The following is a 23,096-nucleotide window of genomic DNA, read 5'->3' on the forward strand; positions in this document are numbered from 1 at the left end:
CTTGAACTACATTACATCAATGATTCGAGAATCCCGGACCTTTGACGCAAACAACGGTTAACCCGGTTTTGTCTCATAGCAACCTATAAACAAAGCAACAAAACAATTCAGAACGTTAACTAAAAAACAAACTAATTTTCAGAATATCCCGTTCAGATATAGAGACAATTAGAACGAAAAAAAATTGTACTAGATTTAAGAATGTAAAATAAAAGGGAATAATTTCGTGTTAAATCTCAATATACCTCTGAAAGAGATCGATCTTCTGAAAATTTGTTTTAGTGTTGTTATTCTTCAGAAATATCTATGAACATCACCATAGACCTCTTTCATAAATGGAGGGCTTAATTGTTATTCTTTTGTATGCATTTAAATTAGCCTTCCTGACCTCGCTAGCATGTGTAAAAACAAAAGTATTTTCACTCAAAAGCGAGGTCAAGAAGGCTTATTTGCATGCACATAAAAGAATACTAATTATGCCCTCCGTAATGAAAGAGGTCTATATGGCACGAAATTCAGAAGAACGCCGCTGTGTTGTATACAGTAGCAAAATAGTAAATACAACAGAAAACGGTAACCTAGTTGACCAACCCACTAATCAAGCCCCAAACCAATAGAGCAACAACCCGGCCGACCAATTGCTAGCCAGCCAAGCAACCAATCAACCAACCAGTCAACCGACCGATTGACTGGTCTACCAAAAAAGCAACCACGACCGGCTGACTAACCTCCCCGAACCAACCACCTGGCTGGCCAACCAAGCAACCAACCACGAACCGACCGGCCATTTGACTAGCCAGCCAACCAACCAATCAACCAGCCAATCAACCGACCGACTGGCCTACCAAAATAGTAACCAAGCAGGTGACAAACCAACAAAACGACCGATCGGCCGTTTGACCAACCAACCAACCAACCAACCAACCAACCAACCAACCAACCAACCAACCAACCAACCAACCAACCAACCAACCAACCAACCAACCAACCAACCAACCAACCAACCAAGAATCAACTAGCTAACCAACTAACCAGCTAAGCAACCAACCAACTAACCAACCAACCAACCAACCAACCAACCGACTGACCGACCGCCCAAACAAACAACCGGTCGGCCGACCGGCCTACCAGTCAACCAGTCAGCCAACCAACTAACCATATTTGCAACGTGAAGGCTCCTAAAGACATTCTACTCACTCTACTAGTCTCAATTCTCTACTCGATGCTCGACCACCTCCACTGACTCCGCTGAGTAATATAGAATGAGCCCCTTCTAATACTCTCATCATAATTATCAACTCCAATAACTCGACTCATTCATTCCACACTGTACCACTAAATATCTGCAGATGGAATTATCTTACTTTCTCCATTAAAGGGGAGTGGATGAAAAGTAGGTGAGTGGTTTTTAACCCACTTAATAGGTTTTATGGCCGGTCTCCACGTCCAGTCAATGGGTGCCATTAGTACTTTTTAAATTCATTGTGCCTGCTAAAATTGCATTCACGGTTGGGTAATGCAACAGGTGAATTTAAGCGCAAGGTTTCTTTTAGAACATAATCAAGGCATTCAATGTTCTGGGCTATTTAGTACAAAACCCTATTTTCCGCATTGTTCTCCATAGCTTCATTGATCTCTGACCTCAGCTTGTCTTGAAGACCGGGATTCACAGCTAAGTAGTGTTGTGTAAAACTTAGCGTGCTGCTGGACATTTCGTATCCTGCCAAAAGGAAGATGAACGACTGGGCTACAATCTCTTCATCAGCAAGTCTGCTCATACTTTCCACTGTGGCCGTCATCGTGCGTTCCAGAAAATCTTTCCTTCCAGTGAGAACCTGCTGGCGACAGCTTTTGATAACTTCCTAGGTCAGGTCTTGTATATAGTTTGGTTTAGTGTCGCTTATAGTCCAAAATCCAACCTTAAGGCAACCTTAAAATGACAGACGAGAAATCTACGGTAGGACTTACTGGAAGTGAAACAGTTTCTTTGCTTCCTTTAGCATTTCGGCATTTTCCCATTTAAATTCTGGCGGCAACACCAAGAGCCGTGTATAAAATCATCTCGAGAGTTATGTTACTGAAAAAGTCCTGTATGCGCGGCAGTTTGATCTTCGAAAAACAGTAGTGGATGCAAATAAAAATCTCCTATAACTAGCCTAAAAATAGACGAGAACAATTATTTTATATAACCGTTCTAAATTTCCGCCGTAGATTGATATACATCCAGTTATGCCCTAGGTGCCTTGGTCAGGTTGTAACTACTTTACCAGTAATTGACGTTGGGAATACTGAATGCATTTATGCTGATGCAAATAAGCTTGTTGGTGTTCTACAACATTAATAGGTTAGGTTAGAACCGAACTCATGACTTATTACAGTGGTTTCGCGTGATAAAGAGAGCGGGAGCAGGCCGGGAGGGGAGGGAAGAGTAAGGCACTATCAAAAGGACTTGGATGAATGTTCTGGCTTAATGGACATGCAGTGTCATTTATACCAACTAGAGATCCGACTCTCTTTCAAGCAAACTAATCATGCAGTGACTAATTACGTCGATTTAAACACCGGCACCACCAGGTTCTGATATTTTACTTGCTAAACGTCGGCGCCGCGGCAAATTGAGCAAACGATTTTTTTTCTGGTGGTTGAGTAAGGAAACGATTGTAAAAGCTTTAAAAATCCTTGACCATTATTTGCTTTAAAAGCTCGGGGTCAGCAACTATAGCTAGTAATGATGGTCTCCCACGCAGGCAGATCGCAAACACTTTGCCGTACTTTTTAAAGTAGTCTGGGTTCATAAGATGCAGTCCATCATATTTTCTCGTTTCGGGAAAGGTTGCCCAGGAATGGAACAGGTTTGGGTCCAAGGACGTTTAGTTTCTCGAAGGCTGCGAAGCTGCGCGTTCACCACCAGGACAAAACGCAACGCGGAATAGAAGCGACACGATAACACACCCGGGGTATCCAATCAATGGAATCGATAATCGAAGATCATCGATATCAATCGATACCAATCGATATCAATTTATGGTTTGATATTGATAATCGATGACCAATCGATGGCGGAGATTCGTGTAGTTATCGATTGGTATCGATTATCAATACCAATCGATAGATAAATTGGTATCGATTGGTATGGATTGGTGGCAGATTGACGGAACCGGAATCGACGCATAACAAACACAACTTTGTACGCAGTAATTATAAACACATTTCATTTTAATGTTAACAGGAGAACAATACTCTCTTCTTTTTCTTTAACGTTAATGCCCCGTCCACAGGAATCTTTTTTTTTTGACAAATTAAAATTTTGTCCCATGGGCCAGTCTATAGCCTTAAAAAAACGGAAAGTGGTTGCATCGTGCCTTCACAGAAAAATTCTGGTAACAGAAGTTGTACTTTTGCAAACAATGATATTGCCAACAACAGCAGCATTAGTTGTTGCAAAATAATGGATAAAGCAGCAATACCTAGCCTTTAATAACGAACCTAATCGTGCTTAAAACAAAGACTGATCACATACATACAAACTAAAAAATCTATTAAGGCGCCAATTGTGTCTAAAAGAAATAAAATATGCAGCAAAAGTAAAAAGACGTTCCTTTTTCCATCAAGGTAGTAGGCGATGAGCCATTTTAGTTTTGGTGTTTGGTAGTATTCTGGGTCGGAATTTGTTTTACCAGTTTCGTCCCCAGGGCTTCCTAAAAATGGCGGATGATCGGACAGGTAGCGTGCGTGACGTCTGTTAAAGGTTGCTGAGCCAATCGATAGCAATCGATGAACGGTTTTTGTGTGGTTGTCGATTGGTCACCGATTGGTCGATACCAATCGATACCAATGAACTAATTTTATCGATTGATATCGATTGATCAATTGAATTTCCGATCATCGGTTTCCATTGATTGGATACCCCGGGTAACACATGATGATCGAAGGAAGGCAGAGATAGCATCTTTGCAACAACTCCACCATGATTCTTGTCTTTGCAGCGACCGTGTGTATCTGGTAAGCAAAGTTAAACGAAAGCAATTGACAAAGCAAAGCTCTGATATTATAACAGCTTAAAAGATTTTGTTTAGAAAACAACAGTGGCACAAAGTAATGAACAAAAAAATTAGTTTAGGAGTGCAGAAATTAATTTGCAACAAACTTCTGAAGCATTTGTTGTCGAGGGGCCTGATTCATGAAGGCCTCCTAAAGTTAGACATATCTTAAGTATATTGTTTCTTTACAATGGCTATTGTTACTCCAACGATAGACTTTTCTAAAGAAGCAATCCTATGTATTCGTGAATCCTGCCCCTGGTCGCGGCAGTCACAGATCATTGTAGTGATACTCACAATTAAGATCATTACACTGACGGCGTCAAATGTACGTAGGTCTAACTGTAAATTAATATTACGCTGACGAATTTCGTGACGCGTTCAGTTGTGCTTTGTGTGCCTTCACCAGCTCTGATAATACAATGAACTTTTATACTCTTGGCACTCATCATCAAGATAATGATAATGAGCCTTATGTACGCGATACTCTGAAATAAACATAGATTGCAACAAATTTCGTGAAGTGTTAGAAACAGCCCCCAGGTCCCTTAAAGAAAATGGAACAACAAGCTGCCTTCAACTAGTTACAACTACTCTTCTTCGGTGCTGTTTCTTTAAAATAGACTCTTGTTGGTCCAATAAGTAGCTCCATCCGCCTCCCACCGAGTCTGAAGCATAAAACTATAGACTTTCAGATGTACCCCCCTTTCTCCCCGTCTACCCCTCCCCCGTGAAAGAAGATGTCATGGAAATATTCGATCTTCTTTGTTTCCAGGACTAGGCGGAAGTAATTTTGATTCGCTGATTTAATAACCGTCAATCAATAAAAAAGTGGAGGAAACGCCTTACAGAAGACTCTATTTTTCGTTTCGCGTTTCCTGCTTTCGAGAGTAGCATTGGTGGATTCAGTGAAATTTCACCAGTATCACTGACCTCCAAATAGGGACGTCCTTTCAGCTCGTCACGGAGGAATGAACCCAGACTGACCGTTTGAGGCTTCAAGGTCACTCGGTGTCACTATTTCTCGTGACGTGTTATTGGAGTACTAGAACCGATGACTCAGTACATTTCGCAATTCTGCTGATAACAACGTACAAACAAGAAACAACGCTACTGACATCCAGTGAACCGCTTGAGTTCCTAGCGCCCCGGTTACTACCATCGTTCACTATTTTACAACTAAAAGAGGTAGGCTACAATGTATATCATTCACTGTATTTCAACAAACTGGGGGTGAGCATCGTTTGCGACGTCTTACACGGTTGGTCGAGAACGTAAAAGAATGAACAACAGAACAATGTGCTCTGTCCAATGCAAAGCATTATAGCTGCAGGATGTCAGGGGCTAGAAAAAAATAGAACTTCTGAAAGGTGAAGGTCTACTGCAAATTGGTTATTCGTCAATAACTGAACGGTCTATTAATTAAGCTGAATAGAAGCTTAGTGATTTCGCAATGCAGTATTAAAAGAAAACAAAACAATCGTGCTTTTTGCAAGTGGAGTTTGTTGAATACATACGACATATTTCTCTTTAATTCTAGCTCACACATCAATCACTGGATAGACTAGGAAATAATGGAAGAATTGCTGCAACAGATGTTATCTATGGCTTCCTTCGCTCATCCTGGTGTTATCGCAGCGCTTTTATTCCTCGTCGTGTTGTTTCTCTACTGGTGTGGAACGCACGGCTTCGCTGACCTCAAGAAACTAAACGTCCCTGGACCCAAACCTGTTCCATTCCTGGGAAACATGCTCGAAGTGAAGAAGTACGGTGCACTACATCTTATGCACCTCGACTACTTCAAAAAGTACGGCAAAGTGTTCACCATCTGTCTGGGTGGGAGGCCGACATTGGTTGTTGGTGACCCCGAGCTTTTAAAGCAAATAATGGTGAAAGATTTTTCCAACTTTCACAATCGTTTCCAATTTCAACGACCATTTAATGAGACATTCGCTAGAAACGTCGCAAACGCAAGGGACGAAACTTGGAAGCGGATCCGTAATACGCTGACGCCAACGTTCAGCGCTGGAAAGATGAAGCTGATGGCCCCGTTGATCGAGAATTCGTGTGACACGCTTGTGGAGAAACTTGAAAAAATTTCTGATACGGGTGAGCAATGAAATATTTTTCGCTCTAAGTTTAACTTGATAGACGTTTGTTTGAACAGAAGCCCATGACCCGGCGCCTCTATCTGTAATCTCTTAAGCCATTGGAGTTAACAATTTCCGGAGAATATTAGTTTTAGAGCTCGCTGTATCAAAACAAAGTCAACTCTATCTGCGCTCCATTTAAAGGCCGGTTTATTAAGCACATATTGTAAAATGGGTCATCGCCATACGTCATGTTTTTTCGCAGGAAATGCCGTTCTTAAAATAAATCTTACTCGGGAAAGGGTTGCTCCAAGGAATAAAAAAAAAAAAAAAAGCAAATTTAGGTTGCTTGTCACGGGATGCATACCCACTGTATTTTTTTTAGATTTGATATTTGTGTTTGTCAATCAAATTTAAGAGTAGCCACCGTCTAAAATTGTTATTAATTACGTCCTTTTAAGGCCCGTTTAAACGGTTTCAACATTTGCTTCACTGACATGCGTTCAACACAGTTGTTGAACCAAATGTTGGGGGCGTCTAAACAGGTCGTTCAACATTGTTGAAAGCGTAAAACAATGTAGGAAACCTTATTGATAGTGTGTTGAATTAAACTGAAATTGGTTTAAGCTTTCATTCAACATCGATTCAACATTGTCTTTGTTTTTGAGGGTGTTGAATGGCGTTGAAATCGTTTGAAAACTCTGTACATCCAACATTTACCCGACATCCGTTCAACGTTTGTTGAGCGAATGTTGGGAAAATGTTGAAACCATGCAGTTAAACGGGCCTTTATCAGTTGGTGTTTTTGTCGTGCATATCAAAGTCATCACGAGCCTTGGTGCCACGTCAGCAAATTCTGTGCTCCCCTTCGAGGTTTCGTTGGGCTTCGTTGATGCGCCATAGATCTCGGTCATTTCCAAGAGAGAATCGTCGCTATTGTGTTATACCATAGACAGTGTGACATTTTTCAGGTGATGTTACAAGTGTTCGATTTGTATAAGCTTTGAAATATTACTCGCTTTCGCGACAGAATCTCATCATAAGCAAAGCTTTTCTTGTACTTTTTTTTACAAGAAGGATCAATAGCACCTGCGGGCTTGAGTGAAAAATTTGATCCTACGTCGAGGATTTAAGCTTAGCGGCATAAAATACTTTTTATGCAAAATGAAAGAGAAACAAAATGCATTTCTGTGACAATTCACCATAAGTGGACTGTGACGTGTCATGCGTGACGCACCGGCTAGTATGACATTCACTGCTAGACCGCTGGACACCAGGTCCGCCCCAGCCATGTAACCTCTCGCAGCCTTGAGCAGCGCATGGCTTATCGCTTCGTCATTAAAAGTTCTGTTGTTTAGTTCTTGAAGTAGCTGTGATATTATTCGCACAATAAACACGACATGAACAATAGGGTGCAGGCATCAAATAACGATGTGTTGGCGTTACGCGGTCTTATTGTCAGTTTTCACTGTCACGCCATTGAAGAAAAAAATCGAAGCCATTCCATGAATGAAGTCAAGAAATTGACATTGTATAGAGGATAAATAAATAACGCATCTGTCCAAGTGTCAGGTCTGTGCGGCATTCCGTACTCGAGTTTTGTGACAAAATGTTCCACATAAATTTATAGAGCTTAGTATGGAGACGCCATGTTTGTGTCCCTCTGAGGGGCACAAAGAGGGACACAAACATGGCGGCCGGAAATAGGAAAAAACATCTGGAGTTCACTTTTGCCAGAAAAGAGGTTTGTTTGCCCTTGTGAATTTTCGAATGTTTAGATTAATATTTCTTCTCAAACTTAAATTGTTTAGAATGCTGAAAAATCACCCGAAGAGTCATGTTTAAGATACGGAAAAGCTCTGTCACGGCCGTCCTCCTGATGTCACGCACGATGGAAACTCGGAAATTGAAATTTTTCTATTTTCAAAAGAAAGCACGACATCGAGCTAAGAAATTGTGAACAGACATATGTTGTTAGGTAATCTTTTCTTGAATGAAGGTAAAAATTTTGTAGGCCTCCCAGTTTTGAGTTCTAGAATTTGGTGACGTCACGTGAAAACCAAGAATAGACCCTAAAAGCAAAAATGGCTGATATTTTAATATTCTTTTGTCGGCATTCAAATTGGCCCTAATAACCTCGTTCTTGAGTTCAAAAATAAAAGTAATATAGGCTAGTAACGCTAATTTAAATACAGACAAAATAATATTAAAATGTCAGCCATTCTTATATAAGGCCTATGCTTCAACCGGAGTGATGAGGATGACTGACTGACTGTGTTTATAATCGATAAACCTTTGACAGGTCACACTCAACATTTAAATAATTTACCTATCTTAAAACTGTAAAGATATCACGCTCACTATGAAATAAAACTTTTGTATAATGTAATTACAATGATTTGATTGGCTTTTCGGCCATGGTATATAAGCCAACATATTGCGGACGATGAAGCTGTAAAGCTATGTTTTAAAAAGTTTTATTTTGGAATAGGGATGTTTGATGCAAACCTTATTGAGCGTAAGAGCGCAAGAGGAGAGGGTTTGGTGAATTGCCAAACAAAAATAAATAGAAACATTGTACAACTACGACATGCCGCCCTCCGTGGCACGGTTGTTGTTGTTTTGTTTTTCCCATTAATCTAAGATGATGTTTTTGCAATCTTTACAGATCAAACTGTAGACATGCTGGACTGGTTCAGTAAGATGACTCTCGAAGTGATTTTATCCACGGCTTTTGGTGTAGACGCCAAAATTCAAATGGGCGAAAATATAAAAATATGGCAGGAGGCGAGGAAACTGTTTGAAACTCCTCAAGTCGTTCAGCAAATTGGTCGCCTGCCGTTTGGCAATTTACTCTTAAGGCTGTTACGCAGGATAAGAGGCGTTGGAATAAACTACATGCAAGGCGTTGCTGAGGAAATCATTAAAAGCCGCCGTCAGCAGGGCCTCACGGGACGGAAAGATCTGCTGGAACTCATGATGACAGCCAATGATGAGACCACGGTGGAAGGTGTTAGCAGACTTACTGATGACGAGGTGGTAGCCCAGTCTGTAGTTTTCCTATTGGCTGGATACGAAACATCGAGCAACACGCTGAGTTTTACACTTTACCACTTGGCTGTGAATCCGGATGTTCAAGACAAGCTGAGGTCAGAGATCAGTGAAGCTGTGGAGACCAATGTAAGAAAGAAGACTCTGCACGAAATAGCCCACAACATCGAATACCTTGACTGCGTTATAAAGGAAGCTCAGCGATTGAATCCTCCTGTTGCCCTTGCCAACCGTGAGTGCGATGAGGATTATGACCTTAACGGAATCCATATCACCAAGGGAACGGAGGTTCAGATTCCCATATATGCCCTACACCATGATCCTGATGCCTGGGAGGACCCGGAAAAGTTTGATCCCGAGAGATTCCAAGGTCCCGCTAAAGATACCCACCACGCCTTCCAGTTCCTGCCCTTTGGTGCTGGACCCAGGAATTGTATCGGGATGAGGTTCGCCCTGATGGAGATTAAGGTCGCCCTGGTGAAAATCCTGATGAAGTACAAGTTTGTACGCTCACCCGAGACACAAGTGCCTCTTATCATTCATGCTGGTGGTACTTTAACTCCAAGAGATGGCGTGATGGTTAGAGTTGAGTCTATACTGTAAGGAATTTGCAAAGGATAATAATCATGTTCTTCGAAATAAAATGTTCAGCACATAAGATTCACCTAGTCAGTAGCGCAGAAAGAATAGTTTTCCAAAATGTACGCGTTGCCCTGATTGCATGCAGTATCTGTTACCGCGGTTGTCGTAGAACTATGATTGTGAATACAGCCGTCTCGGTCAATGTACAAATGGATATTTAAATTTCTAAAACCAACGCAATTTTATTCTTTTGGTACTGGGTGTGGGGAGGGAGGAGGGGATCTTATCGATCAGGAAATCAGAGCCAAATCCTCAATGATATTATTAAAATTACATTATCAACAAGCGGTCACCTTGCTGGAGGTAACCCAACTGTAGTATATTGCGTTCCTTTGAACATGACCACTGTACTGTAGGTAGGATAACTTTCTACTAGTTTGGTCAATATTTTGTGATTCCGTAATTGCTAAAAATTGCTCATAAAAAAGTTTAAAATACATGTATGAGTTGAGAATGATGTTTTTAATCAGTAAATGACACAGGCATACTCGGAAAAAAATTGAGTGCTCCTATCAGGAGTCGAACCTAACACTTTCCGATTAATAGTTCGGCTGCTCTACCACTGAGCTACAGGAGACTCGGGGACAAACATCCTGCGTACTGCTAGGATTGGAATGTCAATGTGTGGCATATGCGCAATGGAAATAATGTGATGGAATATGTTAAGCCTGGTGAATAAATAAGAATGATGTTTTTAATCAGTAAATGACACAGGAAAAAATCCGAGTGCTCCTATCAGGAGTCGAACCTAAGACCTTCCGATTACTAGTTCGGTTGCCCTACCACTTAGCTACAGGAGACTCGTGGGAGCTAAGGTCATTAAACTAGATTCATGGGACAAACATCCTGCGTACTGCTACGATTGGAATGTCAATGTGTGGCATATGCGCAATGGAAATAATGTGATGGAATATGTTAAGCCTAGGGAATAAATGAGTGATTCGCACTTAGTGTAAGACTTGCTCATTAGTTTTTGGCGCGAAAGCAAACGCACGAAAGTTCTCAAACCTATGTTATGCAAATAAGGCTCAACTACTTAAACACTAGCGCGCCGCTTAGTCAAGCGCGTCTGCCTAAAGCCATGATGTGTCAAGAGTGTGGTTAAGCCTACAGAATTGTAAGTCATACATTTCCAGCGATCGTTTGCTAGTTCTTTATGACAAGTTTAGTTTTTCAAACAATATTGTTCTTTTCCTTTCAGTTTGACTATTGCTGTTAAATAGATGCAACTAGTGCAAGAATAAAACGCTCCACATTTCAATGACGCCCAGTAGCCTTCACATCAAGTAACGCTTCGCAACGAAAGCGCGAAACAGTCAAAAATTCTGTAGGCTTAACCACACTCTTGACACATCATGGCTTTAGGCAGACGCCCTTGACTAAATTCTAAGAATCGAAGGTTACACAATCGACTTCAAGATCCGGAAGGACAACTTCGTAAACAAAGGGACCTTTCTCCAAGAGCAACCGACAGCAAAGCAAGCGACCGACCGATCTTGGATTCAGTTAATCCCTCGAAAGAATCATACCGTAACCAGAACAACCGACTGCCAGAAAGCGAGCGACTGACCGTTCTAGAAAATATTTCAATTTACACCTTCGGTAAAAGCGCAGCAACTTAATTATTCAAATTCACTTCGCAATGCCACCAAAAGTTGATGCCAAAACCCTCACGGGGAAAATGAACAATGCCGTTGGAATTCTTAACGAATTAATGGAAGAATTCGAAACAGTCTTCTCGGTAAAACCAGGACTTGAAAGACTTGAAACAGTGTTTAATTTAGTGGAATCAAAGTACAGATTTGTCAAGAAGCAGCAAGAGGCTATTTTAGACAAATTAATTGAAGAAGGCGCTTCACCAGAAGACGAATTGGTGTTAACAAACCAAAAAGTCGGAGAAAAAGTTAAGGCAGATTTCCTCCAAATCGCGTTAAAACACGCCGCATATCAAAGCGAAAATAGTCTTCCGAAAGTTTCGGACCACACAGAAACCTTGAAAACGATGACCTCTGCAGTTGAGAAAATGGCTACAGTTTTAGGATCGAAACCCAGCAGCCTAGAGCGATTGACAGTTCCGAACTGGGACGGAAGCCGAAGAACGTATCAAACCTGGAAAAGGGAGTTTAGACACTGTATGTCAAAATATGCACAAGACAAAGATGAGCAACTTCAAAGGTTCCGCAAAGCGATGCCCAAAGGTTTCTTCTGGACAGATCAAGTCAAGACCTGTAAGGACATCAACCAAGCCTGGGAAATTCTTGAAAATGAATTCGCAAATGAGCGAAAACTTATGGACGAACTGTTAGCCGAAATTAACAATCTCAAACAAGTTAAAAGAGACACTAAGTCACTTGCGCGTTACGCAACAACGATTTCCGTATATGTAAATGATATGGAAAACAACGGTTGCTCCGTGTCAGAAGCATCAGAGGCTCCGTTCTTCATGTCACAATTGTTATCCAAGCTTGATCCAAGAGACAACACAAATTTCGGAAGAGAGATGCAAAGAGCGGGGAAGGAAGAAAACGTGTCAAACCTCATAACCTGGTTACATCAAGAAGCTACCCTGCGCTCCAGAGGCAAACGAGAACCAGACAACGCTGAGGATAAAGAACGTACCCACAGAGGAACAACATCTAGAAGGACAGACAGCCACGCTGCTAACAATACAGGAATCTCGGATGACGAAGTGTGTCCACTTGGATGTACGTCGAAGCACCTGTTAGCTGCCTGCCCATTGTATCAAAGTTCAACTGTGAGTCAAAGATGGGACGTAGTCAAACAAGGCAAGAGATGCCGAAAATGTCTCAGACAACATAACACGAACGACTGTAAGAAGCCAGACGGTACGACATGTGATAAATGCAGACGAAACCACCATCGTTCTCTTCATAACGAAACAATTACTTCGAATTTAAACCCGAACGTAACACCTTTCCGTATGCAAGATGTTCCTGTAGAAGGCAACACGAGCTGTACCGCTGACCACAAAAAAGATTTTAAGTTCATCACTGGTTTGTGTCCCGTTCAAAAGGTTAAGGTTATGGGCTCAGGTGGAACCCTTATCGAAATGCTTGCCATGTTAGATTCTGGTTCAAATACAAGTCTGCTATCTAAGAATGCAGCTCAACGACTGGGAATAACTGGGACAGCTACCCATCTTACGATGAATCTCGCAGGTGGAGAGAAGAAGTCTGAAGCATCAGAAATTATCGAGATTACAGTTGCCTCTACTTCAGAAGAGAATATCAGGAAAACGTTTGAGGTATTCACTATTAAGAAACCTTGTAGTGCCGCGAAGACGATCTCCAAGGAAGCTATTGAACACTTCCCTCATCTCAAATCAGTGGTGGACAAGCTGCATCTATGTGGTGGAACAATAGATCTTCTAATTGGTACAGATTTCGCCGATGCGTTCGTCGACATACATACCTTGGCTGGGGAGGCAGGAGAGCCGATTGCCAAACGTAACTGCTTTGGTTGGTACGTTTTGGGACAGTTGAACAGTTCCAGAATACAGTCCGTGGAAGTCGGAACAGTGAGCATTGAAGACGACATTAAGAAACTGCTTCATCAGGACACCCTGGGAGTTAAACCTACAGAACTGTGTACATGTAGAGAAAACGTGCTACGTGAAAACAAGTTCGTTAAGTCGCTGACTGATTCAACTACACTGGTAAACGGAAGAATCCAAGTTAGAATGCCTTGGAATGAGAATGGACCCCCTAAGCGCAGTAATTATGAAATTGCACTCAAAAGAATGCAGTCTGCTGAGAGATCGTTTCAGAGAAAAGAATGTTTCAACATCGTAGATGATGAGGTCCAGAAGTTGTTGGAACAAGGCTTCGTAATTAAAGTTCCTTTGGAAGAAGTTGATCACACTCAACCCGAATGGTATATGCCTTTACAAGCAGTCTTCACACCAGAGAGAACCACTAAAGTCCGCCTGGTATTTGATTCGTCATCAAAGGGCCACGATGGTCTGTCTCTGAACGATCACCTCGAGAAAGGACCTAATTACATTAATAGTCTTCCCAATGTTCTTATGGCCTGGCGTTGGAATGAAGTGGCTTACTCGGGTGATATCCGAAAAATGTTTAATCAAGTCTTAGTGGACCCTGATGACCAAGTCTTTCATAGGTTCTTGTGGAGAAGCGACAGAAGTGAAACGCCCTCAGTCTTTCAGTGGCTCAGATTAAATTTTGGGGACAAGCCAGCACCAGACATTGCCACGAACGCCATTAACTATTTAGCTAAAGTCTCACAAGTTGAATTTCCAGAGGCAGCCCAGGAATTACGAGATCACGCGTACGTGGACGATATCGCGGGCTCAAGAAACAACTCGACAGAAGCTAAGAAAATAACGAAAGAAATTGATTCCATCCTTGGAAAAGGCCAGTTTCAAATTAAGGCGTGGCATTCCAACTGCTCGGAGATTGACCAGTCTAACTGTGAACGATTTACAGACCTGCTTGGCCACAAATGGGATAAAGAAGAAGACAAGTTTTCCTTCAAGAAAGAAAACATAGTTGGCCAATTAGAGGGTTTGTCCAAGAGAAGCTGCCTGAAATTTCTCGCTCAACTCTGGGATCCTCTCGGACTTGTCTCACCTGTTACCATCAAGTTCAGAATCGACTTGCAAGAATTGTGGGGTTCAGGTTTCAGCTGGGATGAGATCCTTCCAGAGCGTATTCAGCAAACATGGTTAGAGAATATCCAGTCCTTAAATCATCTCTTGTCATTTCAATTTGACCGCAAGCTTAAACCAAGCAGCGCAGTGGGCGTGCCCCAAATACATGGATTCTCCGATGGTGGTGAACTGGGTTTTGGTGCAGTCATCTTCCTCCGGTGGAAACTTGCAAGTGGAAACTACTTCTGTGTTCCAGTCATGACAAAGGCTTTCGTCGCACCTCTCAAGAAGAAAAGCATCCCGAGATTAGAACTGTTAGGCTGTTTGGCACTTGCACGGATGTACGATTCATGCGTAAAGGCATTGGACTTCGCAAACGCCGCGGGCTGGGAAAGATTCTTCTGGGTCGATTCAACAACCGTTTTGTCCTGGATCAGAACGCCTCCACGGGAATTCAGGCCCTTCGTGTCTGCCAGAGTGGCTGAAATTCAAGAGACAACTGGGACAGAACAAATTCGCTACATCAAGTCAAACAACAACCCTGCCGATGCCCTAACGAGGGGACTTGATCTTAATTATCTTATGAAGTGGTCTGAAGGACCATCCTTCCTGGAGTTGCCGGAAGCAGAGTGGCCCAGCTTTCAAGACCACACCCAAGATACTACCCATGAGGACGACCCTACAGCTTCAAAAGAGAAGAAAACGTTTCGGAAAGAGAAGAAAGCTGGCAAACATCACACTGCCTCTGCAGACGTTTATCCTGAACATTACCAACCTGGATGTGAAGAAAATCCTATTCTTTTGCATTTGCTGAAAACGTGTTCAACGTACTCCAAGATACGGAAAACCCTCGCGTACGTCCGACGTTTTATTCATAACGCGCGGAAACTGAACCCGAAGTCAGGGCCCATTTCAGTCCAGGAACTGAAGGCTGCTGAGACCCATCTTCTAAAGTGGAGTCAATTTCACGTCCACGAAGAAAGTTTGGACAAGAAACTGATGGTAAAGAAGGGTGAAGATGGCCTTTTTCGTGCGCATGGACGACTCGAAGATGTTAGATATCTCCCGGAAGAGCTGAGAAGGCCTATTATCTTACCACGAGATCACCCTTTTGTAAACTTGCTTCTGCGTGACCTCCACGAACGGCGTGGACATTGTGGCTATAAGAGCCTAATCCACGAGGCCAGGAAAAGATTTTGGATCATTGGACTCCGCAGAATGGCTAAGACCGTCACCTCAAAGTGTGTCACGTGCAGAAAGCTACGGAAAAGGCCTCTGAACCAGCTCATGGGACAGATCCCAAATCTAAGAGTAGCAGCAGGCTTCCCGGCATTTTCAAACACTGCTATGGACATGTTCGGGCCAGTACAGATTAAGCTCGGTCGCAAAACTCTCAAAGAGGCACAGGTAATCATCTTCGCTTGTATGACAACACGTGCGGTACATCTAGAGATGGTCACCGATAAAACCTCAGACGCGTTCTTAATGGCCTTTCGGAGATTTGCCTGCCTACGTGGATATCCCAATGTTTGTTGGTCAGACCATGGAACGAACTTCGTGGGTGCCCAAGGATATCTACAGGAAATCGTGCAGAACTGGGATTTTCCCAAGGTGAAGAGTGTCCTCTCTGATGACTTTGCCTGCGAGTTCAGTTGGGAGTGGAATACACCACATGCGAGTCACCAGAACGGAGTTGTTGAGACCCTAATTAAGTCGGTCAGACAAGCACTTAACTCCACTTGCAAGAACGACGCATACACCGAGGAGCAATGGCGAACGTTCATGTCAGAAATTACGTACATGGTCAACAGCCGACCGCTGTACCCCAGTTCCGACGAAATCTGGGAAGCCCCGCCAATCACTCCGAACGACCTTCTTATCGGCCCTCACAATCCACCACCGCAACCAGAAGCCGAGGAAAGAACCAATCCACGACAATTACTCAGAAGCACGCAAAACAGGCTTGCAGATTTCTGGAGAAGTTGGATGAAGTATTTTGCCCCAAACTTATTACCAAGAAATAAGTGGTTTCGCGTACGTGATAACATCCAGACCGGAGATCTCGTATTGGAACTGGACCCCAAACACAAAAGATGTGAGTGGAAAATGGCGCTTATTATAGGTACCTTTCCGGGAAACGACGGCCTTGTCCGAAAAGTGAGAATCAAGACAAGAGACGGAGAGTACGACAGACCGATCCACAAACTGTGTTTAATTGCGACCAAGGAAGAGCTCAATGCAGGACTACTTTAGTTTAAGAGCAATTCAAGAACAATGAACACTTGATGACAAATCGTTGCTCAATTAGAACTAAGTTCTCAATTTCCACACTCGGGCGGAGTGATTCGCACTTAGTGTAAGACTTGCTCATTAGTTTTTGGCGCGAAAGCAAACGCACGAAAGTTCTCAAACCTATGTTATGCAAATAAGGCTCAACTACTTAAACACTAGCGCGCCGCTTAGTCAAGCGCGTCTGCCTAAAGCCATGATGTGTCAAGAGTGTGGTTAAGCCTACAGAATTGTAAGTCATACATTTCCAGCGATCGTTTGCTAGTTCTTTATGACAAGTTTAGTTTTTCAAACAATATTGTTCTTTTCCTTTCAGTTTGACTATTGCTGTTAAATAGATGCAACTAGTGCAAGAATAAAACGCTCCACATTTCAATGACGCCCAGTAGCCTTCACATCAAGTAACGCTTCGCAACGAAAGCGCGAAACAATGAGAATGTTGTTTTTAATCAGTAAATGACACAGGCATGCTCGTCAACAATTGACAGAATTGTCATGTTGTGTTGCCTGGAATATCTTGTTCTCATCTTTAATAATAGTAATTATTTCCTCGGTATAAACCTTATTGCAAAATAGCTTCCATTTTAATATTTTTTTGTTTTCATTTGGATTAACCCTTCTTGCCTCGTTAAAGCTAAAATATTCTTTTGATTTTCGGAACAAGTTAAGAATGACTAATTTGAATAACGAACAAAAGAGTATTAAAATAGCAGTCATTTTGGCATAAGGCCTATATAGCCTGGTTTTCACTAGGACATAAGCATAAGCATAAGCAGAAGCACAAACGCCGTTTTAGCAAGTGAGAACACCTGCTACATAAGCATAAACATAAGAAGAACGAACACGTTTGTTCTTCTTGTGCTTATGCTTATGCTCATGCTTATGCTTATGTCGCAGTTTTTACTAATGGGAACGGGGGCTACATAAGCACCAGCAAAAGCACAAGGCAGTCAACCATTTTGTCCGTTATTTTGCTTAACATCGAGGGGAGCTGGTATGGAAACCTCTGTCAAGAAATGGTTTTCTGCGAATGCGTCTGTCCTTCTGCTTATGTAGCTATTGTTCTCACTGGCTCATCTTTATGCTTATGCCTATGTCTTAGTGAAAACCACCCTTATCAGTTTGATCGCCACAGTAATCTGTCATAATACTGCGCATTGTGCGATGAGGAAACCTGACGGGAAGCGTTCATAATCTCAGCTGGGGACTATGGGGATTTGGAGGCAAGAGAGCCAACTCAATTATTTTACCCGGTAACAATAAGAGGGTGATATCGAAATTACTTTTTAATGCCAATGAAAAGGAAAGTGGGAGGGGGAGGGGGTGGTAAAGGGGGCATCAAGAAAAATCTGCTTACATCAAAATCAATCAGGATAGAAAATATGTCGATCTTCATATATGGTAGCTGACGTAACTCACTTGGATCGTAAACTGAAACCAAAGTGTTTTGTCTTTTTTTATACTCTGATCGAAACCAGTAGAGCGCAGTCAGATTCTCAGTTGTTTTACATAAAGCGTTGCAAATCTTACTAAGTGCGAAAGAAACTTAATCAATTAAGACCAAGAATACTGGGATAACAACCGACTTAGCTGAGCTGGATTCGACTTTATGCTCTTCACTGAGATCATTCCGTGAATTTTCAAGTGAATCCAGTCTAGATATGGACAGCATCTTTGACTTTGCGATAGCACAAACAAAAAAGAGAAGAAAGAACAAAATAAATAACTGCACCCACAGTCAACACAACTTACAAAAACTAAAGGAATGCAACAAGCTCCTTCTTCGCTAATACAGTTCAGTCGGTACTTTTTTCTTATATATGTTTCTTTTCTTCGTGTTAGCGTTTCCCAATAAAGCTGATAAATTAAACTCTACTTACGGCGATTCCAACGGCCGATCGGTGTCAAATTCCAACGTTGAGTCAGTCGGAATGTTGGGGCAAAATTTTGGCCGCAGACCCGATGTCTTTAAGAGATTGTATCGGGCCCAAGTTTAGTGAGCGATCAAATAATTAACAATTATTCCATGAGCGCGCGTTGGATATGAGATGGTAAATAGCCAACGAGGCGCGAAGCACCGAGTTGGCTATAACCAATCTCATATCCAACAAGCGCGAATGGAATAATTGTTTTATTAAATTTTCCGCGTTTGGGTATTGCTTTTGAAGTTTACTGAATTTTATTTTAAGTTAAAATTTCTTTCAAATTAAAACGACCGGATGTTGAGGCAACTTCCGACAAAAGCGCGCGAAAATTAATGATCACATGACACGCGCAGCTCTTTGCAAACGGAGTTGAATGAAAAATCGAAAGCGAAGAAGATCGGACACAGTCGGACATATAAAATTCAAGAAACGTTTAAATGTACGAGTTACCACCTTTCTGAGACAAGCATTCAAGTGCTTTTGAAGTTCCAGCTCATCGAGAAGCATAATAGTTGTGCACATTTGAGCAAATGTTTTGCTGTGTGGTGCCGAGCGAAGGAAGGGATCAAGGACGGCTTTTTTTTCTACGCTGAACTGAATTCCTCCAGACGTTTTAAAACACTTAAGGCAAGTCCAAGTGTACGAGGTACAACCTCACTGAGACAAGCATTCAGTGAAAGTTTTTAAACTTAAAGCTTATCGAGAAGCGTAAGAACTGTGCACGTTTGTGCAAATATTTTGCTGAGTGGTGCCGAGCGACGGAAACGAACATTATGACCGCCGCTCGTACGAATTTCATAGATGAACTTTTGTAACTGGAGTCCTCGTAAATGCGTAGAAACATAAAGGCAGGCATTAAGCTCTTCTTGAGAAATTTCGTCGATCGGTTTTAACCTCTTACCGCCAGGATTTGGAAGCCATCCTGAAATTTTTGAAGGTAACCGGTTGTTATTGTTGTTGTTGTTAAGTTTATGTGATCTACATCGTAAAATCGTGCAATTTTTCTGATTTCAAAGGAAACTTCAGAGATACGTACCATTAAATAGTGTCATACCGAAATTTGTGGCTTTTATTGTTGTTATATTGTGATTGCATTGTTTGTTGTTTCTTCCTTTTCTTTTCTTTTTTTTTTTTTTCTACATTTTTCCGAAGAAACTTTCGCTTCCCGCCGAAAAAAATTTAGCTTAGCGACACCTGGGGCTTTCGTTTTCCATATAAGGTCAAACTACGGTATATGAGCTGATAACCGGGATTTAGTGAACCAATCAGAACGCTGGAAATGCAATATCCGAGGCTGAGAATTTAATAAGAACAATTTACGCCGAAAAGATGGGGATTGATCGCAGGTTACTACTTTTGATACCATGGTAATGTTTTGTATACCGCACATATCTCATAGTCACATGACAGTTTACAATTCTTCTGTGGGGTGAGATCGGACGTCAGCATGTAAAGGCGCCACTGGCAGCCGCTATCAGTCCATATTTTGATCTCACCCCCAACCCAACTCACGCATGATTGTGAAAGACAGATGAATCAGATAGAGATAGATCACCAGACCAGGGGACTACGTCCCCCACTCTTTTCTAACAGTGCGTGGGTTCTTTAACGTCAACACAGGTTATTTGGAGGAAGTGTTTTGAGGCGGGACCTAAGGAGTATCGTCCTTATCCGAGAAGACTAGAAAGTCTAACCATTTGCAGATTCCATTTAAAAGGCAGCACTTTCTCTTCAGATTATTTAAAGACCCTGAGTGTTGGCCCGGCCGGGGTTTTAATCAACGACCTCCCGCACGGTAGAACGGTGCTCTCCCAACTGAGCTAACCGGTCGGCGGTAGATACTAGGCCGTTCAATACTAGACCGTGGAGGCTGAGGACGATCACGTTGAAGTGTCCAGTTTACTTCAAAGAATCGCAAAACATTTGTTGTTGTATCAACTACTAAGGACTAGTAATTTCGTATTTGTAATGTGTAGTCTCACCCTTCACTCATGTAACTATCAATGTGAGTTTTTTTTTAAAATGTTGGGCTTGTATTGTACACTAATTAACGGCTTCTCATTTTTCCTTTCTAGGCTATCAGATAATCGTATTGACTTGAATTTGAGACGGGCTTGAACTGTATTGTAGCTCTTTTAAGAACTCCCCCCCCCCCCAATACAAAGCTCACCCGCCTCGCGTGATTACGTTTTGTTATTTTCCTGTAGAACTGATCTATATGATATTTTGAGTGAAGTAATAGAAAATAGATTTCCTATTAAATACACGTCGTTGACTGTTTCATTTAGTGCAAAACAGAATAACTCCAAAACATTTCTTGCAAATCAATTACTCTTGAATGATTTTAGAACTAATTTACAAATAGGAATCCGTGAAATAGAAAAATTTGCTTATACCTTATCGAATAAATGACTAGATGTTGGGCCCTCTCGGCTCTTCACAATTTACATGGATGACTTCCCAAAAAGCCAATCTCCTATCATTCATCCTGTTTGCAGATGACACCAGTGACACTTGTGTATTTTAATCAGAAACGTTGAACGCTTAAGTGACGAGGGCATCAGATCATGAACTAAAAGCGAATAAACTAACCATTAAAAAAAACTGAAATAGAATAAAAATAAAAATATACATGAAAACTGAGATCGCCTGTGAAAAGCAAAACAGTTTACCTATGTTCTTCCTTGATCAGCAAATCCGTCCTTGAAACATGGTTCGAATGTTTAATTTCAGGGGATGAAATCTCAGAGTGATCCTTTCATATAAACAAGAACTGTTTGAGCTGTCCGCTTTAAACAACGGAAACTTGGAAACAAAGCAAAGCGTATCATTTTTGTCGCATAGTTGGGATAACAACTATGCGACTGTTATCGAGGTAGCAATTTCTCTGAAGTGCTAACGCTCGATACGTCAGCACTCGAACGGTGGCCAACTGATTCCCTTATCAACTCTACAACAACAACAACAACAACAACAACAACAACAACAACAAAAACAATACTTTATTAAAACAGACAGTTACAAGCTGGTTATATGCGGGTAGGTATGTCTACACTAAACTAAATACAAATAAATTTGGTGTTTACAAATTGACTAAAATAAAAGTTAAAAAAGTAGTAAACAAACAAGTGACGCAAAAGGGATTCGCTAGCTGATAGAAATTAAAGGATTGTTACAAATTTACAAGCTTTTCATTATTTCAAGAATTGAAGAAGTGTGTAAGGTAAGCATTTTTGTCTTTTTAAAATGTTGATTAGTATTTCATGTATTTGTTTTTTTGAATAATTTTCTGTTGTCAGACTTTCTAATATTATCCGGTAAAGAATTCCATAGCCGTGCGCCAAATCGCGAAAATGAATTCTTTAGTTGATCAAGACGTGAAGACATGATATAAAATTTTTCTGCAGTTGCTGACCTGGTGTTGTAGGAATGTGTATCTGAGACATGTTTAAATAAATCTTGAATATGAGCAGGTTTGTTTTGGATATCATACATTAAACAGGAGACAGATTCGATATAGAGAAAATGAACAGGTAGGATGTTAAGGTTAACGAAGTAAGAAATAGCGTGTTCAGTTTTTGTCGAAAAGTTCATCAAACGTAGAGCTCGTTTTTGTAGGAGAAGAAGCTTTTCTAAGTTAGACTGAGAAGCTTGACCCCACGAACTAATTCCATACATGAGGTAGGGGGAAATAAGAGATTGATATAACATGACAAGAATAGAGAAGGGTACAAAATGTCTCAATTTAGCTATCATGCCAATGGCCTTGCTAATTTTTAGAGCAATTAACTATACTCTTGTGATAAAACTAAACATCCAAAAGTTTACATTCAATTGCAGGCCAGTCTTATATGATCCACATTTATAAGAGTGGCTCGTATACTTCATATAAAGTTTACACCAAACGCCCATCACAGCAACAACTCGTTCAATGCATTCACTAGTTTAAAACTGACTGAGTAAGTGTCATCATATCGCGTGCTCAGAATCATCACCCATTGCGCATGTGGACAATCGTTACCCTCAAAACTACTACTACTACTATTAAGCATTGCTATTAAGTTTACGGAGACGATAAGACGGCTTACTTAATCTGAAATACAAAGAAAGAAGGACTATTTGGATACGACCAAGTTAAAAAGAAAAAAAGTTATCCAACTCATTTAGTTGTTGGTACAGATATGTTTTCTGTTTATTGTTAAAGCTAGCTTTAATTGTTAATGTAAATTTGGCATCAATGGGGTCAAAGGTGTAATCGGTCCGGTCCAGGGTGTCCATTCTTAATTAAAAGCTGCGTTCTTCCAGCTCATTGGAAAAGTTTAAAAAAAACTCTGTTTACGTATGGCTAAATTCTTCTGTTGGGTGCCTTGAAAGACTGCCGAAAGTACTGATTTAAATGAAATCGCTTGAACTATTGACGTTGGTGTCA

The 23,096-nt window shown here is 41.3% G+C and overlaps 2 protein-coding genes and 1 pseudogene across 2 annotated transcripts; 2 read left to right on the top strand and 1 right to left on the bottom strand.

Annotated features, from left to right (window-relative positions):
• Nucleotides 1-1,463: 1,463 nt before the first annotated feature.
• LOC146457071 (cytochrome P450 3A14-like) lies at nucleotides 1,464-5,202 on the bottom strand (annotated as a pseudogene).
• LOC146457072 (cytochrome P450 3A4-like) lies at nucleotides 5,111-10,754 on the top strand. The gene is made up of 3 exons (XM_085092351.1): nucleotides 5,111-5,228; nucleotides 5,581-6,149; nucleotides 8,799-10,754. Exons 2-3 carry the CDS (start codon nucleotides 5,615-5,617, stop codon nucleotides 9,782-9,784), a joined length of 1,521 nt encoding a protein of 506 aa, XP_084948477.1. The 5' UTR covers nucleotides 5,111-5,228; nucleotides 5,581-5,614; the 3' UTR covers nucleotides 9,785-10,754.
• A 711-nt stretch (nucleotides 10,755-11,465) lies between these two features.
• On the top strand, nucleotides 11,466-16,706 carry LOC146457073 (uncharacterized). The gene has a single exon (XM_085092386.1). The coding sequence runs from the start codon at nucleotides 11,466-11,468 to the stop codon at nucleotides 16,704-16,706; it is 5,241 nt and encodes a 1,746-aa protein (XP_084948512.1).
• Nucleotides 16,707-23,096: the final 6,390 nt, after the last annotated feature.

The sequence above is a fragment of the Pavona decussata genome, unplaced genomic scaffold, assembly GCF_977016875.1.
Source record: "Pavona decussata unplaced genomic scaffold, jaPavDecu1.1 SCAFFOLD_248, whole genome shotgun sequence".
NCBI lineage: Eukaryota > Metazoa > Cnidaria > Anthozoa > Scleractinia > Agariciidae > Pavona > Pavona decussata.